Source organism: Antechinus flavipes, chromosome 4, assembly GCF_016432865.1.
Source record: "Antechinus flavipes isolate AdamAnt ecotype Samford, QLD, Australia chromosome 4, AdamAnt_v2, whole genome shotgun sequence".
Classification (NCBI taxonomy): Eukaryota; Metazoa; Chordata; class Mammalia; order Dasyuromorphia; family Dasyuridae; genus Antechinus; species Antechinus flavipes.
In genome coordinates, this window is record NC_067401.1 from 149838059 (window position 1) to 149858281 (window position 20223).

General features: G+C 42.6%; 1 protein-coding gene across 1 annotated transcript in view; it reads right to left on the reverse strand.

The window, feature by feature from the left end:
* TTYH2 (tweety family member 2) overlaps positions 1-20223 on the reverse strand; it is an 81893-nt gene that overhangs the window by 6003 nt on the left and 55667 nt on the right. Inside the window, exons 6-13 of the mRNA XM_051996638.1 lie at positions 19031-19103; positions 9257-9326; positions 8823-8878; positions 8108-8200; positions 7308-7400; positions 6061-6203; positions 1832-2017; positions 720-901 (exon numbers count right to left, since the gene is read on the reverse strand). Coding sequence (XP_051852598.1) covers positions 720-901; positions 1832-2017; positions 6061-6203; positions 7308-7400; positions 8108-8200; positions 8823-8878; positions 9257-9326; positions 19031-19103 — 896 coding nt within the window. The remainder of the gene's footprint in view (positions 1-719; positions 902-1831; positions 2018-6060; positions 6204-7307; positions 7401-8107; positions 8201-8822; positions 8879-9256; positions 9327-19030; positions 19104-20223) is intronic.

Sequence of the window (20223 nt, forward strand, 5' to 3'; positions counted from 1 at the left end):
CATTGTGTGACCCTGGGATAATTCTTTTTAATTAGAGCTATTTTTGTTTTCACTTGATCTGAGATCAGGATGCTTTTTTTATTTCAGCTGAAACATAGTAGATTCTGCTCCAGCCTTTTACCTTTACTCTGTATGTCTCTCTCTCTCTGCTTTAAATGTGTTTCCTGTAAACAACATATTGTCGGATTCTGGTTTTTAATCCGTCCTGGGATAATTCCTTAACTTCACAGTGCTCTACCACAGAAACACCAGACTCAAATAGAAACTGGTCCATTGTGCTTTAGTCCCTCCCACTTTTTGCCACCCCATGGACCACAGCACACCGGTACTGTCATGGAAGCTCTTGGCAAAGACAGGGGAGTAGTTTGCCCTTTCCACTTCTAGTGGATCGAGGCAGACTGAGTTAAGTGCCTTGCCCAGGGGCACCGCGTTAGGAAGGTCTGAGCCCAGCACTCTCTCCATTGAGCCACCTACAAGCCTCTTGCTTGTGGACAGCCCCTTGACTGAGAACACCACATATTAACACTCTATATTCCACTGTATCTTTATATATATATATATATGTTTTTATCTGGTTGCTCGTTTATCTCAGCACTTGTTGGACACTTCTGCAAGATTTCGTTTAAATTACAGATAAAGGGCCAACTTTCATTAGTTGAGGGAATATCCCTAGCCAGGCGTCTCTGACTATTCTGGTCTCTTTCCCAGGTGATCTCAGCCCAGCATGGGATCTCCACCCCTTCTCCTTCTTTCACAAGGAAAGGCTGTTGAGGAGGGAGACTTTGGGGAAAGGGCCAGACTTAGCTTTGGGAGGCCAAAGTACCGTGGGGGAGGAGAAGCTCTTCCAATCAGCGGCACGTTTTCATAGCGCGGGTTCCCACCAAAGAGCATCGCTTGGTTCCTGCAAGGGTGGAAGAGACTGCTTAGGAGGGGGAAGAAGAAAGCTAAAAGGCAGGGGGTAGGTGAAAACAAAAGGGGAGAGGAAGGTTCCAACACAAGGTGGGGTGTAAGGGAGGCTCACTTTAGGAGGGAGATGCTCAGATGGCAGCCTAGACATCTGCCTGCATCTAGAAATGCCTCCTAACAGCCAGCACTGCCTTTTGATCATCCAGGGGAGATCTGTGCTATAAACAATATATCTTAGCTTCTAAGTATCACTGGCAGAGTAGAAGGGCAGAAGGAATGGCTAGTGAGCACCTATGAGACCTCTGTCCCCTCCCCTGGATCTTGTTAGGATTGGGGCTTCTTAACCCAAGGGCTATGGAACTAAAAACAAAAAAAATTTTAATTGCATAATTTTCACAGGATAATTATAACTTTTATGACATAATTATTCCCTTTGTAACCTTATGTATTTTATTTTATACATTTTAAAACCTTATTATTCTGAAAAGCGGTCTATTGCCTTCATCTTTCTATTCAGCCTTATATTGTCTTTATGATTCTAAATCCAGGCTTTTAAAATTTCTTCCACTCACAATTCCTTTTTGCCTAAGAAATTTTTGCACGACTTTGGGTATATAAAATAGATATGCAAATCAAACTTTTACTGCTAATAAATCACGGTTTTCATTTACGAGACCCCACATAGTGTTACGACCCACAGTTTAAGAATCTGGCGTCCAACCCAAGGCCTGCTCATCTCCAGCCTGGCAGCTTTCATTGTATGGAGCAGGGTCGTTTTCTCTGCTCCCATTGGTCTAGTTAGACCCAGCGAACCCACCGCGGTTCTTCTCAAACAGCACTAGGAAGGGACTGTACAGTGGTCTGTTTTCCTAGCTCGGGGAGCGGGATGCAGAGGGAGTTGAACCCAGCCTTCCCAGAGCCTCACATGTATTCCGAGACTGGGGCATTTGAGACCGTCTGCGCTGGGGGGTGCAGGCTGGTCTGACTGCCCAGGCTGCTGCTGTAGCTGCAAAAGCTTCGGAGCTGCCCCCGGCTCGGGTTGTGGGCCGCGATGCGCCGGGCCTGGGGATTGAAAGGATCGTCTTCATCGATGTCATCGTAGCTGCGGTCCCTGGAACAAGAGGCAGAGCACGCCCGGCGTGTCAGAGAAGGGGGTATGGGGAGGAACCGGGCTACGTCTCCTTAGCCTGGCATTCAAAGCCCTCCACAACCTGGCCCCCAATCCACCTGCTAATCTTGTTGCCTGCAACATCCTAACCGGCCCGGTCTTTGACATGCGCCATTCTCTACAACTGGAGTGCCCACTCCTCGGTCATTGTTTACCCAAATCAAAGGACTCAAGACCCCCCTCCTCCTCGAAGCCTTCCATGACCCCCCGGCCCAGGAGGATTTTATGTCTCTAAATGTCAATAGCATTGATACCCTTCATTTGTCACTTCTCACACGTTACCGTTACCAAATAGGACTCTAGGCTAGTAACTTTATTTTCATACGTACACATCCTCTCTGCCTAGGAGACTGTGAGTCTCTTGCAAGCAGAGAGTGTTCTATTCTGACCACTTCTGGCCCCCGGCACCTGCTCCTTCCCACCCTAGGCTTCTGCCTCCCATTGGCCAGTTCCTCCAGAACCTCTATCAGAGCATCTGCTTCAGCCAGCACCCGCACAAGCATCCTGCTCTCTTCAAAGCTGGACAGTCCGCGACGCCCCAGGCAGCCCCCCACCTTTCCTTCTCTGTCCAGCCTGTTCTTAGTCTCTTGTAACTGCTGTGAACATCTTCAAGCTTGTATTTGTGTTCTCAAGATTTAGCACAAAATCAGCACATAATGAGTGTATTAAACCTGTTCTATCCACCGATCTCCAGCTATTTCCCTGTATCTGAAGGGATAGATTAGGACTGTGTTCTCATATCCCTCACTTGAGTCCTGGGTGATCTTTATAACTGTTACATTTACTTTTGATTTTTTTTTTTTGGGGGGGGGAGGAGGGCAGGGTCATTCTTTCCTACATTGCTGCAGTTACTGTGGATATTGTTTTCTTGGCTCTATTGTCTTCCCTCTGCATCAGTTCATATACATCTTTTTATACTTTTCTCTTTTTCAGCACATATATAATTTCTTACATTACAATACTATTTCATTACATGCCAGAATTTATTCCCCAGTTATTGGGGATTGACTTTGTTTCCAATTCTTAACTATCACAAAAAAATAAAAAAATAAAAAATGCTGCTAAAAAAATTTGGAATATATAAGGCCCTTTTTTATATTGATGGCTTTCTTAGAGTATAAAGCCCAGTAATAGGGTCTTTGGATCAAAAAATATGGGCATTTTAGTCATTTTGTATAATTCCAAATTGCTTTCCAAAGTAGTCGCACCTTTCAACATTGGCTATGGCCCTTTTTTGTCTCTCCTTTCCCTCCTCTCCAATATTCAGGGTGTGGGGTAAAAACTCAAGCTTGTTTTCATTTGCATTTTTCTTATTATTTATTAGTAATTTTAGAGCATTTTTAAATGTATTTGTGAATTCTATACAGTTCTTCGAAAACTGTTTATATTCTTTGACCATTTATCTATTGGGGAATGGTTATTAGTTACATATATATATGTATCTCTCTCTCTCTCTATGTGTGTGTGTGTGTGTATAATTTATACCTCCTAGATAGCAAACTCTTATCAGAGAAAATGGATACAGATTTTTTTCCCCATTTGACTACTTTGCTTTTTATCTTATATACATTATTATATCTTACAAGCAGCAGTTTTTCAGCTTCAAGTAATCAGTTATCTATTTTATCTTTTGTTTGCTTCTATATTTTGTTTGATTAAGAATACACTTCCTACTCATAAATGTGAGAAATATATAATCTGTTTCTCTTCTAATTTTTTAATAGCATGATCTTTATTTAATATTGTAGTCATATATCCATTTTGAATGTTTTGTAGATTATGGTATAAAATACTAGTCTAAGACTAATTTCTGTCAGACCATTTTTCCTTGCTATTAAGATGTTCTTTTCCAAAGGAATTCTGTTATTTTTAGTTAATCAAATTCTGTAAAGTATTCCTTTTGTAACCTGATTGGTTTGGCATTAAAAGTGTAAATTAACTTTGGTTGTATTGTTATTTTTATTAGCACTGAATATTTATATGGATATTTAAGTTCTTTATTTCTTTAAGTACTTTGTACTTGAATTTACACAAGTTTTTGTGTGTGCTTTGGGAGGTAGATCTCCAGATATTTTATGCATTTTATGGTTATTTTCTATTTCAAATGTTATTTCTATTATTGCTTCTTTTATTTTACTAGTATTATATAGAAATGCTTTTGGTTTCTGAGAATTTATTTTGTAGCCAGAAACTTTGTTGAAAGTTTATCTCAATTAGTATCTTTGCTGATTCCCTAAGATTGTCCAAATAAACTATCATATCATTAGAAAATGGGTAGTTTTATCTCCTCCTTACTTATCTTTATTCTTTTAATTCTCTTCTTGTGTCTTATTGTCATTGCTAGAATTTCTAGAACCATATCAATAAATGAGGAGAGTGGGCGCCCTTGCTTCATGTCTGTATTTTTTGAAAAAGATTCTAGTGTATTCCCATTGCTTCTGATGTTTGACTTTGGTTTTAGATTGATGTTTTTTATGATATTAAAAAGGTCCCTCTGTGGCTATACTTTTTAGGTTTTCAGCATTAAAAACATACTTGTCAAAGGTTTTTTTTTTCTTCTTCTGTGTCTACTGAGATGATCGTGTGGTTTTGGATACTTTAGTTTTTAATAAAACTAATTATGTTAATTAATTATATTAATGATGTTGAACCATTCTTGTATTCCTGGTATAAATCTCATTTGATCATAATGAATGACTTCTAGAATAAATTGCTACAGCATGTTTGATAGGTTTTTGTTTAAAATTTTTGAGTAAAAGTTCATTAATAATATATCAGATTATAATTTTCTTTCTGTGTTCCATCCTTTCGTAGTTTTGGTGTTCTTTATTTGTCTCATAAAAGGATTCTGAGATTTATGAGAATAATTTGTGAAGGATGAGTGCTAACTGTTCTTTATAAGTTTGATGGAATTCTCTGTGAATCCATCAAGGCCAGTATGGTCCTTTGGCAATCTTTTACAGCCAGATCTTCTTTCTTTTCTGAGATTGCATTATTTTAGATTTGTAACTGGTTTTTGGATAGTTTAGTTTTTTTTTAAATCTTTAAAGGCATTTCTCTTTTGTGTTCTCAGTTTTCTTAGCATACAATTGATCACAGTATGTTCTGAGTATTCTTATTTTTTCTGGTTCTGTTGTGACTTCAATGTGTTCATTTGCTATTTTATTGATTTAATTATGTGTTCTTTTATTTTTAAACATATTAACAGTGATTTATCAATTTTAGTGATCTTTTCAGAGATTCATCTTTAGTTTTATTTCATAATTTGTTATATTTCCAATTGATTTCTCCTCTAATTTTTAATAACTTCTCTTTTATGCTTATTTTAGGTTTATTTGCTGAATTTCTAATTTTAAAAAATGATTATTTATTTCGCTTTTCTTTCCATTTTGGCATTTCCATTTTCTGTAATACAGAGAAATTATCCTGATTGGTTGATAGAGAAAGAATGTGCAGTAGCGGGAAGCAGGGAGAATTGAGATTGATAAGAGGATACTTGTAGTCATCGCCCATATTCCCCCTTCCCACTTTCATTCTATACTGTGAGATGTTTCTTGTAACACAAGACAGAACAAGAAGGGAGTAACAGAAAAGGAGCTGTCTAGGGAATACTGTCTGCTCAGCTTCCTAGCAATTGTTTTCCTGTCTCTATCCTGGTTTTTCCTAATTGGCTTTTAAAGCTGAACATCCAAGGGTTCAAACCTAAGGGGAAGGGCAGCTCAAAGATTAAAGCACCATGGTATGACTTTAATAAAAGTATTCCTCAATGCAACTTGACTAGGGTCACCATCAACTTTCCACATTAAAGATCCTAAAATTCCCTAGATACTTTCATAGAAAACCAACCAAAGAAAACCGCAGAAAAGGGTCTTGTTGCTTAATTCCCAGATCAGAAGACACAGAATGATCACTATATTTCTCCTTATCCCTTTGAAGAAATGAGAAACAGGAGGAGACTTCTATCCTTCTCTCTCCAATCAACCTACCTGACAACCAAATATTTCCAGGCCTGAGGCCCTGCACAGATCATAGTCGAGAAGGCCATGGCAGCCAAGAGGGAGAAGAGGCCGAGGTAGAGCAGCCCTTCCACACCATCATAGCAAATACCAATCAAGGCATCGAGGTAATCCTGAAAAGGGATGGGAGAATGGAGGGAAAGTTCATTCCAGAGTGAACACAGCTTAAAGTGCCATTCTTGGTAGATACTTATTCCTGCCCTTCCCTCTGAAGTAAACATCTGCTGCGAATATTTTCTGGTAGTCACAGACCAGTTTATTGTCTCCTATCACCTTATATGCTTTAGGCAATTAGGAGGTGCAGTAGTGTATCTGGTTTGGGTTGGGAAGGCTCATCTTCCTGAGTTCAAATCCAGCCTCAGACACTTAATAGCTTTATGACCAGGGCAAATCACATAACCCTATTTGCCTAGTTTCCTCATCTGAGAAATGGGTGGAGAAGGAAATGGCCAACCACTCTAGTATCTTGACCAAGAAAATCCCAAATGGGACCTCAAAGGGTCAGATATGACTGAAATGACTGAATAATGAACATAGTTTTATATTTAGATCCTGAAGAAACTTTAAAGTCTGACTTCCTCCTTTTAAAGGCTAGGCAACTGAGGACCTTAGAGGTTATATGATTTTACTTAGGGTCACACTGGCACTAAGTAGAGGAGTTAAAATTTGAACCTGGGTCTCATTCCGTATGTTGGTATAATATATATGGTGGGCAGAGTCTGCGCTTGGGGCCAGGAAGACTTGAAAAAGTCATTTAATGTCTACATGTCTCAGAAAACTACGTAGGTTTGATTTAAGTCATAGGGATCTGGAATTTTTATTGTGGGGAAGCTCCCAGACAGTTTTCTTTGTCTAAACATGTCTTCGAACAATGTTTTTTGGTGATAAAAGTAAGCCTGGAAAAACAGCTGGGTAGATGAGGGATTGTGTGTCTGCAATATGGAGCAGTGACTCATCACCTCCGGAACAGAAGGCTTCAGTGATTTACACAGAGCCCCCCTCTCCCAGCTGCTGGAAAGAATCTCAGGAGACTCATAGACCCTAATACCCTCCTCTTTTACTCTACAGCTGTAGCCCCTTCATGGTGAAACCCAGTCTAGGGCTCAAGGCAGTTGCTCCCCACCTGCCACCCTCCATTAGTCCCTAGCTTAGGGCAAAATGCTAAGGAGTCCTTATTCCTATGGGGCTGCCGCTTTCCCCCTCCCCAGCTAGTGTACCTTGTGCAGTCCTCTGCAGTCTAACATGGCAGTCAGCTGGTGGAGGCTGGACTCGGATGAGTTCAGTAGCAGCTGTATCCCAAGCAGATCTTTCTGAAGAGGGACGAGGCAGACAAGGTTTAGGATTTGCTTTTGCAAAGAAGCTTTTAAAACCAAGGGGGAAGGAGCCAACCTGCAAGGACGAGGGATGGACAGAGAAGGCATTTACACATTCTCAGCATCTTTTCAAAAATACTGGAAAGCAAGTCTGGCCCTTGTAAGTGAGAATCTGGCTCCAGGGATCAGGGGGAGAAAGGGATTGAGAGGAGGAGAAAGGGAGGGGGAAGGAGACTCTTTGACGCTTTGGGTTCCAGGCAGCTAGCAAGTGATGATGGGATCACAGGCTCTGAGCTTGAGTTGGAATGAACCTCAGAGGCCATTCTGTCCAATTCTCATTTTCCAGATGGGGAAACTGAACCCCCGACAGGCAAAGCATGGTTTGTCTAAGATCACACAGAAAGTTCAGCATCAGAGGCATCTAACTGCCTACAAAGTCTAAAATAATCCTCACACACCACCATTTGAGGAGGCACGGGGGAAGTGTATTGTGAGGGGGAGAAAAGGTTTGAAAAACCTCCAAAATATCAACCGGTGCCTTGGTAAGAGGCATTTCCAGGCTAGATTTGGCATCATGCCCAAAGAGCCTTTGTCAGTCCTCATCGAGACGGACTAAAGACAAGAACAGTACCCTTCTCTCCCACATCCTCCTACCCCACCTCCCCATTCGGACGTCCTGCTCAGTGCACATTTTCTCCCCTCACCTCTGCTGTGGGGAACAAGGGCACCGCAAACTGCAGGAGGCCGAGGACTTGGATCTGCATCGTAGTCAACGATCGCTGGAAGATGGTCAGTGCCTGAGCCCAAGAGAGGAGCAGGTCATTAGCTGCTGTTTGCTATTTTCCCTCACACTGAGGAGCCAAGGATCCATAGGGTCACTCTAGGTGCCCTGCCATTACAGACCCCGTGGCTCGACTCTCCCCATGCAGCCTACGGTGGCCCTCAGGACGAGTTCTCCAGAGCATCCCCAATCATGCATGCTCCCTTCCTCTGGGATTCCCTTCCTCTGCAGTCCTGAGGCTTCCTAAAACCCTCTGGGTTCCCAGAACAAATTATCCCAAAAGACAACAAAAAAACCTACAGACCGCTGTATGTTATAATTGTAACATTTGTATGTAAAGACTTGCAAAGCACTTTATAGGTATGATCTCATGTGACCAATGTGATGCTGTAGATGCTATTTCCATTTTATAAATGAAGAAACTGAGCAAATCTCTTTGTACATATGATATCATGTGATGTTAGTGCTATTGTTATTCCCCTTTTACAGATGAAGAAACTGAACAAAAATGAGATGGTAGCAAACTTAGCCCTGGAAACTACACAAACTCATTCTTGCTGGCCAAGATGTTGGTAAATTTGATTTGATGGAAATGGCAGTGTCATGGAGGAACAGGGGGCAGGGAAGGATGTGCATACCTGTTGGAATGGGTTACTCAGCCCCTGGCTGCAATACAGATAGTAACGGGTTATCTCTGAAAAACAAAGGCAGTGGCTGTGATCAAGGTCTCAAGGGAGGAGCCACCTACTGGCAATCCAATGGTTCTCCTCTGTTTCTCAGTTAGTCTTCCTCCTGTTCCATACAGATGACCCCCCTTCAGTAACTTTTGCCTGGCTTTGAGGACACTGCTAAAGCTGTTCTTTCTGGAGATCCCAAGAGCAAATAAATCAACAACCATGGTATCATGCACCAGGCTCTGTCCTAGGTGTTGGGAGAGCAAACCATCAGAAGGAAAAGAGAATAGAAGCACGAGGTTCACCAGAAAAGAAGGAAGGGGTAATTACCAACACAAATTAATTGGACATAATGTGGCCTCTTTGCCCCGAGAGAGTCATCCCATCACCTTGCTTACCTGTATTCATCTGGCCCTGTGTGACATTGAGGATGAACTTGTCTGGAGCTACACAGAAGTCACTGGTGCCCTGTGGTAAAGAATGACAGAATTTCAGAGCCAACAGAAAGGGGTTTCTACAGGCAATGATAAGGAATTCTTATCTCTTAAACCATCCCATTGCCCTTTGGGATGATTCTAATATAACATTTTTCTCTTTTTCAAACTAAAGTGTACTTTTCTCTAACTTCCATCCATTGCTATTAGTTCTACCATTTAATGCCAAACAAAACAAATCTAATCTTTCTACTTGAGAGCCCTTCAAATACTTAAAAGCAGCAATCCTGTTCCATCTGTTTTATCCCACCCCACTCCCCGTAAATCAAGAGACTGAGGGAAAATTAGGTTTCAGGGGGAAAATCATAGAGTCCAAAACTCACAAAACAAAACACTGGCTGCTGCCACAAGAGAGTAATATGGCAGAGACGGCAGTGATTTGTATCTAAGTCGTTTTCTTATATCTGTACTCTGCTTACCCAACCAAACTATATACTCCTCTGGGATCAGGGAGTCTTCTTTATTTCTTTTAAAATCTGTCTACCAGGACTCATGGTAAAACTTTCCACTTACCTCCTGACAGAGAGGTGATTGATTCAGAGAACAGAATGAGACACACACATCCACGGTATACACATATACATATGACATGGCCAATGCAGGAATGTGCTTCTTTTATTATCTATGTTTATAACAGGGGTTTTATCTTTATTCATTCATTCATTCACTTATTTATTTATTTATTTGCTGAGACAATTGGGATTAAGTGACTTGCCTAGGGTCACACAGCTAGAAGTGTTAAGTGTCTAAGGCCAGATTTGAACTCAGGTCCTCCTGACTTCAGGGCTGGTTTTTCTTTCTTACCTTAACAACCATGAGAAGGAGAAGGTAGGAGAAAGAGAAGATGGATTTTCATTGATTGGAACACATTTTAATTAAAACAGATTCTCTACACCATCTGATGTGGAACCTCATTATTTTCTTTAGTTCTTTGTGAAGGGCAAATCAAAATAGGACCCACATTAAAGTCAAGGGACTTCTTGAGAAGGCAGGGTGGTGCAGGGAAAGAAAATATTGGATGCGGGAATGAGCATTTGTGCTTGTGTGCCAGGCGATGTGCCAAGTGCTTTTACAGTTATTATCTCATTTGATTCCACAACAGCCCTGGAAGTAAGTGCTATTATGAGCCTCACTTTGCAACTGAGGAAACTGAGGCAGAGTTAAGTGATGCGTTCAGGGTCACACAGCTAGTAAGTGTCTGAGTAAGTGACCTCAGGTCTCCAAGTCCAAGCTTGGCTATGAGGGACTCTTCTTGACTCAGCCTGTGGGTGTCAGGGGTCAGGGTCTGGTCCTGGCCGGCCCCTGACTCACTCTGTGACCATGGGCAAAGAGCGCTCCAGATGCCTGATGCTTACTAGTTACGTGGCCACTGAACAGGTGGTTCTTCTGTAAAGTGGGAATAATAATCTCTACAAAGTGCTGGGGAAACTGCAGCTATTACAGCTGTAGTTTGTAAATGGTAGATGCTCATGCTTGTGCAGCCTGCTTCGCAGACGAGCACGCTGGGGACCCTCATGGCCTGGCAGACTTAGAGCCAACGAGGGACCTCAGAAGTCACCCAGAGCACTCCCCTTACTTTACCAAGAGGGAAACTGAGGCCTGGAGAGGTTAAGTGGATGTTCAAGGTCCCCACTCCAGAGCCACGTCTACTAGGACCTGGTCCTAATCAATCCATCTTTTCATTATACATTAATTCCACTGATTGTGGAAGCCGGAAGACCCGGCTCCCAACCCCGTCCCCGTCCCCTGTCCATCATCTCTGTGACCCTGTACTAGCAATTCAGGCTCCGTCTCCTCCTCTGCAAAACGTCTTAGCTCTAAGCTTGGCAACTCTGTCCTGTGACGCCCAATCCCGTGCTCTTTGCTCTTGGCCCACGACCTCCAGCCAAGTGTGAGCCACCGGGATGCAGGGGACTCCAAGAAGCTGCTGCATGCACGGCCCCCTAAGTCTCGTTCAGGGTGACGAGGGCTAAAGGCAACCCGTGCCTGGGGACACAGGGATTGTTTGTGACCTTTTGCAGCTGCTGTGTCCAGTCCTGTCTTTGCAGTGGCCCCATTCCAACTTGGGAATTAGCTCCTCTCCACAGCTGAATGCTCTCCAGCCAAGATCCCTGCCCCATCGCCACTGGTGCAGTAGGCTAGCTGTCACATGCTTTGTCCTGATATAGAAGCACTGGGTGTCATATACTAGTGCAGTGAGGCACAGCAACAATTCAATTTTGTATATAGCTGCCATCTATCTGTATTCCGCACTCACTCACACACACACACCCAGAGCCAAGCATTTCGGAATATTACAGGATATATTTAACCTACTTTGGATTGCTTGCTGTACTGGGGAAAGGGGAGGAGAAAAATTTGGAGCACAAGGTTTTGCAAAGTGAATATTGAAAATTATTTTTGCTTGTATTTGGAAAAATAAAATATTATTAAATTTAAAAATAAGAATCTTGCAGGAGAGGGAAGGTACAGTGCTTTATAGCATAACCTACAAATAAATGATAAAATAATTAATATCCATTATAATCTAGGTTGGTGAGAGGCCACACCATGGAGACCTTTTTCCTCCTTCCATCCCTTTCCTATGAATGTCTACTCAAAACAAGAGAGGATTGTAATGATGAAATATGCTACCCACCTCTAGAGAGGTGATGGATTATCATAACAAAATTTTGTATTTCTTTTCTTTTTCCTCCAGTAGGCAGAGTAGGGAGATGGGAGAAGAGAAAAGGTGCCTTCTCTATCCTTCCTCCACTTTAAATTGTAACAAGGACATAAGGTGAGAAGGAAATCACAGACAAGCAGAAAGTTACATGTTGAATGTATAAGATATTTTAAAAGAAAAGTCAATGCTACATAACTGTAGTTTCACGTATAATGCTCTCTTATTGTTTGTTCTATACTGTATAGGAAATACTTTTATTTAGTGTTAGTTTTAGAATTAAAAAACAAAAAATGATTGTACTTGAGGGAGGGAAGATGAAAATATACCTATTTTTTAAAAAAGGAGATCAGATCAAGTAGAAGAGGTTTGCATTCCTCTTTTGAACCTTTTTTCTTTCCTTCTTTTTTTAAAAAAGCAAAAAATACCTGCATTGAACATATGCAAAACACAAATACACACACACACACACAAACTCATCTGTCAAATATATGTATACATACAGTGCAAGTACACATAACATGCATGTCTATATATACATTTATCTATATATGTTTATCTATCTATACACTTCTCAGCAAACATTCAAACAAGTACCTTCCAATAAAGTCCCTTCCCTGAAATAACAGAATCAAGCTGCTTAAATAGCATGTCATCTTTCTGGATGAATTTTAGACTCCAAGCAGGGTCAGTGTCCTCATGGCCACAGCTGTCAGCTGGGATATTCTCGGTGCGACCTGGTTCTGCCCTCTCAAGGCTGACCCCGTTTCTCAGTAGTCATCCACATTAGAGATAATCCCTGCCTTGCCCACCTTTCCTGAGGATGCTGCCTGCTGCAAGGGTAGGTGCAAGTAGGGAGAGAAGGGGCAGGGTTTGCCACTCTTACTTGCCCCCTCCCCCTCTCCCCCATGAAGCTTCAGGTGTCTGTCTCCTGCTAACGAAGACAAATGAGTGAGATCACAGCTGGTGCCCATGGGAAAAATCACCTAATGATCAGCCCAAACTGGAAAATTTCTGACTAAGAAAGGAGGAGCCCACACATGGGGAATTCCCTCTAATCATCTCAAATTCCTACTTCAAGAAGACACAAACTGGGCGACTCCACTAACTGGTTATAGACTCCTTTTGTGTATGGGTCCTCACTCTGGGGTCCAGAAACTGAAATATTTTGATAACTGTATTTCAGCACCACCGTATTTCCTTTGTGATCCTCCTTGTTTTATTGTATGCATACGAAAACATTCTGAGAAGGGAATCCCTATTCCCACCACAGGGTCTCTGACAGAGAAAAGATCGAGATTCTGCTTGACCCTTTTTACTCTTGGGAGGCAGCTGGGAATAGTGGAAAGAGCTTGAGTCCGGAGCCAGAGGACACCGCTCCAAATCCTGCCTCCCCCACTCAGTATATCTGTGTGCAAGTCACTCCGTCTTGCTGCATCCCAGTTTTCTCATTTGTAAAACGAAAGTGATGGCTCCTAAGGCCTTTGAGGTTATTTTCAGTTCTTGATCTATGGACCTAGAACCCACAAGATGCTCTAAGTACTGGTAAGGAGGCCCAGGGGAGAGAAGAGCAGACCCAGAGTCAGGACACTGACTGGCTGTGGGGCCTGGGCGAGCCACTTTGCCTCTGTGTCACTTTCCTCGCTTTTAATGAAGATAATGACAGGACCTACTTCCCAGGGTTTTTGTGAAGATCAGATGAAATGACTGTAACATGCCCAGCACAGAGTCCTCACTCTGGGGTCCAGAAACTGAAATATTTTGATAACTGTATTTCAGCACCACCGGTTTCCTTTGTGATGCTCCTTGTTTTATTGTATGCATACGAAAACATTCTGAGAAGGGATTCCCTATTCCCACCACAGGGTCTCTGACAGAGAAAAGATCAAGATTCTGCTTGATTCTTTTTACTCTTGGGAGACAGCTGGGAATAGTGGAAAGAGCTTGAGTCCGGAGCCAGAGGACACAGCTCCAAATCCTGCCTCCCCCACTCAGTATATCTGTGTGCAAGTCACTCCGTCTTGCTGCATCCCAGTTTTCTCATTTGTAAAACGAAAGTGATGGCTCCTAAGGCCTTTGAGGTTATTTTCAGTTCTTGATCTATGGACCTAGAACCCACAAGATGCTCTAAGGACCGCTAAGGAGGCCCAGGGGAGAGAAGAGCAGACCCAGAGTCAGGACACTGACTAGCTGTGGGGCCTGGGCGAGCCACTTTGCCTCTGTCTCACTTTCCTCGCTTTTAATGAAGATAATGACAGGACCTACTTCCCAGGGTTTTTGTGAAGATCAGATGAAATGACTGTAACATGCCCAGCACAGAGTAGGTGTTTAGTACATGTCAGCTGCTGGTAGTAGTGTACCTAAGTGCACCAATGTGTGCCCAGGCAGGAATTCCCTTTACTTTATGCCCCCAACAAAGGATCACTCTGTCTCCATCTGAAAAGGGCCAGTGAAGGGATATAGCAAAGTTACTGAGGTTTTGTCTGTGGTTCTAATCAGTAAGAAGATTATTATTATTATTATTATTTTTACATTGAGTCAAGATCTGCTTCCCTGCAAGGAACTGTTCCTACCATGGCCCTCTGGGGCCACGCAGAATCTCCTGCTGTGCTCGTGCCTTTCCTCGGAGACGATGGCTCAATTACTCAGTAGGTGCTTGCTTGTGTGTAACTGCTCTCACAACATCTCAGTGATGTTGTTTCACCCATCCTCGAGACTTGTCTAAGCTCATTAAGAAAACAGCATCTTCCTCGAGAGCAGAGGCTACTTTTGCCTTTCTTTGCATCCCTGAAAATTAGCTGAGCCCAAGCAGGTACTTAATAAATGCTGGTCCACATGTCTTTTACATGACAATGTTTCTTCTTTAGGGTTTTGCAAATGAAATCTCTCTGATTTACTCTTGCTATTTCTAAAGATACATACTTTCAATGCCATTCTTCTAGGATGGAAGTCTAATGCCCTTATTTTTGTGACAGGCTACCAAGAGCTAACTTTGTAGCCAGAAAGACTTGAATTCTACGACCACCATGACAATCTGCTGGCTGTGTGGGAGGTCACTTAACCTCTCGATGCTAGAGGCAGCTCTCTACCTAAGACTCAAAGACACAGGGAGGATGCTAACCTGTACCGAAAAATAGGCGTTTCCTCATTCTGGAATTCCCCATACCTATGAGTCTGATCCCTATCCCCTAAGAATATCTTACGCATTTTAGCCTCAATTAAATGTTTTTAATGAGCAAATATCCACTTTCTCCCCCCCAAAAGGAAAAAGTACCACAAATCCTTATACACATGTGCAGCCAAGCAAAACAAATTTCTGCTCCAATTGAAATGTACAAATCTTTCATAACTTTTCTTTCCTTTAATCCTCAAAACAATCCAGTGAGGCAAGTAAAATAGAGAATACTCGCAGTTGGCAGAAACTGAGACATAGAAAGGCAAGGCATTCAAGGTGTCAGGTTTTCTGATTCCCAAGAACAGTGTTCTTTCTACTATTCTACCTCAGGTCAAATAGCAAGAATGACATGACACTGATGGGGGCTCAATTCTAGAGACAGACTGTAATTGCTGGTGAGGTGGAGGACGGGGGAGAAGAACTGAGCATGGGGTCGGTGCAAGACACATTAATGCTAGCCTTCTGGCCACACTGCTTTAGCAACTAGGCTGAGAGAGTTAGGCTTCGCTCGGGAGGCAACACAAAAGCGCTTTTACACAATAACTCATTGACAGCATCACATCCCCTCCCCATCTCCTCCTCCCACCACTTCCTTTTAAAATGCATCTGTATTTCAAATCCTATCAAAGACCCATTCAGCTGGTCTTTCTCTGCTCGGCTCTTACACAAAGGCCTGACTAAACTCATTAGGGAAATGGCATCTCTAGTTCACTCTCTTGCTCTCAGAGGAATGCAAGCGATTAAATCAGGACTTGTTTCCTTAGAACTAATTGGAAAAAGGCTCCCCCTCCCCCCAAAAGGGGAGAATCACGCTGGTACAAGCTGGAGTCTGCAAGTAACTCACAGGCAGTCCCGGTACCAGGCTTTCAGGACAGAGGAACAGCTTGGCAGCTTGCTCATTCCCCTCACACTCTCGCTTCTTCATTTACTAATATGCCAGGAGCTGTGAGTTTGCTGCTTTAGCGGCTGCCCAGCCTGGTTCTCTCCCTCTCAGCCTTCCTGTTCTCTGCCGGCATCCAGCAGGCACTTCTGGTCCCCATCCCTGCTTCCCTTCATTTGATTCACCGTGTAGCTGTTCACCATCCCCATCCCCACCAGTTTTAAATGGAAAGATGAGGCACTTAAGGTGCGGGGCTTTTTGACTCCCAAGTACAATGACCTTTCCACTATTCTACCTCAGGTCAAATACCAAGAATGACATGACATTGATGAGGGCTCAATTCGAAGCAGCAGACTTGTATTCTCAGTTTATAGATCATAATATCTAACTGTGCAAGGGAACTATTTTGGGAGAAAGGAAACACACATTTATTAAGCCTTACGCCAAGCTCTCCTAGCATAAGATATTATGCTAAGAGCTTTGTCAATATTCTATTTGAACCTCCCAATAGCCCTGGGAGATAAGTACTCTTATGATTCCCATTTTACAATGAGAAAACCAAGGAATCTCATCAACCTGTAAGATGAAATCAATTCTGAAACTCATAGTGATAGATGATTTTAATTCCACTCCTATTTAGTTCCAACCAGTATTGATTAGTTTAGTGTGATTCCACAGGGATAGTGATTATTAGTAATTATCAGAATTACACTTGTCTATCAATATATACTAGTTAACTCATTTTAGCATAGGAAAGTGCATGTCAACACACAATTTAGATTCAGGGATAATTAAATAAAAGACTTTTTCTTATAATAGGTCCCAAATTTTAATTATGATGATTTTAATTAGATTCCCATTTGATTCCAATCAGTGTTAATTAGTTTAGTGTGATTCCATAGGGATAATGATTATTAGTAATTATTAGAATTACACTTGTCTATCAATATACACTTAGTTAACTAATTTTAGCATAAGAAAGTCCACACTAACACATAGTTTAAATTCAAGGACAATTAAATAAAAGGCTTTTTCTTATAATAGGTCCCAAATTTTAAACTACAAGATTATAAATTCATTTACTTGTCATGAAGTTTATTGCTTAATCCCAGGAAACTAACTAGAGGACCAAGCTCAGTGTTAGAGATGACTCAATGAAATGGAAAGCTCCCTAGTTATTTTGCTGCCTCTTTGCAACTCATCACCCCTCTACTGCCCAACATGGGGAGATGGCCATGAGTACTTGTCCAACAAGTGAACCTGTTTGCTAGCCTATGGCCTGCCTATCTATCAGCCCATAAGCACATGTGGATATTTTAACATCTGTTTACCAGCCCAACCCATGAGTCTGCTCATAGGCTAGTAGGATCCTCTGGCAAATCAAGAACCATCAACCAATAAGATTATTTTTGGTTTGTTTCATCTGGATATCGAGCACTATAAAACTAAAGCCCTTGGATTGTGAAAAAAATCCGAGCCTCATTCATTAAAAGGGTCCAAGTGCTTTTAATAAATGTTTATTAGCTCAGAGCTCTGCTCAGTTTTTTTTTTTTTTAATTGCAAATTTGAATTTTTTTAGGATCAGACAGTTCTCAGTACCTCTCCCCTTCAGACACTTATTAACTGGGTGACTCTGGGCAAATTACTTAACTTCTGACTCAGTTTCTTTAACTGTAAAATAGGGATAATAATAGCATCTAGTGCACAGAGTTGTTGTTTTGCTCAAATAAGTAACATTTGCAGTCTTTAGCACAGCATCTGGGATATAATGTCATGGGACATAATAAAATGAAGGATAGATATTGGAGAGCTCCTCCCAGATTCTCCATCATTTAAGGAGATCACCCCCACCTTCTTTTCAGGTGTGGTCTTCTTCCATTAAATTATGAGCTCTTTAAAGCAGGGGATTATCTTCTGCCTTTTCTTTATCCCCAGCACTTAGCACAGTATGCATAATAGGTACCTAATTAATGTTTATCACCTCTGACTCTGAAGAAGACAGAGATTAGATGACTTACCAGGATCACAAAGTTAGAAACTGAACTCAGAGCCAGAGCTTTAACTACTGAAAGACCTAACTGCCCACCAACCACCACTCCCAACATGGAAAAAATGTCTGCTCCAAGTACCGCCCTACAAGATGAGGAAACTGTGACATCACCCTCACAATGTCACTGATTGTTTCTGAAAACGAAGGATGAACATTTTACTTTTTGAAAAGGGGAAACATCTTTGTAGGATGGGTATAGAGTTGAAAGGAACTCAGGAGATCAACTAGTCCAATCTCTTTATTTTACAGATGAGGAAACTGAGGTCCAGAGAAGCAAAGGTCCCATAAGTGGCAGAGAGCTGGGATTGGAACCCAGTCCCTGGAATTTTGTCTGCCCAAGCCAGTGTTTTTTCCCATTGCCTCAATTATACACACAGCTGTGGGTCATTCTTTTCACCTAGCCAGTGTTTTTTCCCATTGCCTCAATTATACACACAGCTGTGGGTCATTCTTTTCACCTAGCCAACAGGGAATCAATTAAGTCTCAAGGGTCAAAAGTCACCACACTTTAATCAGCAAGCAGCAGAATAGAGTGAAGAAACATGGTGTTGAGCCCCAGATCTGCCACTAATTTTCTGTGTGAACCTAGGTAAGTTGTTTAGCTTCTCCAGAGCTCAGTTTTCTTAGTTGTCAAATGGGGGATTTGAGTTGCAACCTCTCAAGTTCCACCCAGCTCTGATATTCCAGGATTCCACATAGGGACCCAGGAGACTGAGGCCACAGAGGTCCATGAGGACCCCAGAAGCAGGGAATTTGGACTTCAATAATATTCATTTCCCCCTTAGGCCATTTCTAGGGAATCACTAGAGAAGTTCGATTCACTGGTACAGGACCTAAGCTCTGTGGGAGTGAGAGGAAGTGATAAGAGACCCCCATGACAGAACCACCTCCCGCCATCCTCGAGGACTCACCACCGCCGCTGCTGTGTCTGCCGCCATGGAGGCCCAGCTGAGGAGCAGAGTGAGCACACCGCAGCAAAGCATCCTGGAGAGAAATGGACACAGGTAGCAGAGGCTTCTCCCTGCCCTGGGCCAGCCTGGTGGCAGGCTAAGTCCTGCCCAGCCTTCAGGTCACAAGCCTACGGCTCAACGGGACCCCTCTTTTTTCAGAACTGGAGGTCCAGAGAGATTAAGTGGCTTGCCCAAGACCACCCAGTGGGGGAGGGTCCCCTGCCATCAGGCTCGCACCAAGCCTGCGCTTTCTAGTGCACTCTGGTGGGGAAGCCTTCTCCCAGTGGTTCTTGGGGCTTCTTAGAATTCAGCACTTAAGTCAACCCTCATGACAGTGACCTTGACACTGGGGAAGTCAACAGTGGGCTGGGAAGGCTACTGTCCTGAAGTCAAGAAAATGACGATTTCCTTCTGGTACAAAGGAATATCAGAATCTGCTGAGTCGCGACCTGGGATCTCGGTAGAGTAGGAGGAGGAAAGGGTCTGGGACTTGTTCTGACTTCTTTAGACCCTTATGTGTCTCAGAGCTAAGTGAAATCCCCATGTGCTCCCTCTTCTTGGGCAAAGGGGCTGCAGAAAGCCTAGGGTGTTCTCAGTTTGCTGTTGAGTTATTGGTACTCAGAGTTGGGGTGTTCCTGTCCTCTTGTTTACTCCTGGGACTCTGTGGAGAAGACCCTCAGTCTGGCCATAGCCACAGACTACTGCCTCTGTTTTGGGGGTAGCAAGAGACATCGAAAATGGTGGCTGTTTTTCTTTAGTATAAGACACTTCAAATACAGGGATACAGCCTAGCTGTGGGCATACGCACAGGAAAATGGCAAAGCAATATGCTGCAGTGGGAAAAGTACTGTTTTTGTGATTAAAAGGACTTGGACCCCTAATCTCACCCCTACTACTTAATACAGTGAGCTGGGGAGGAAGGGGATCTACTGTCCAGAAACCACTGGGAAAGCCCATGTTTTCTCCTGGTGTGTGTGCAGAGAACAGGGGCAAAACTCACTGAATTATCAAAACCCGACATGATCTCTAAGCAAGCCACCCTCTCTCTCTCTGGACCTTGTTTTCTTTACCTGTAAAAAAAAAAAGGCTGGACCCCTAAGAACTGCCCCCTTTCAGCTCAAAATAGATGATTCTATTCTTGGGGTTTGGTGCAA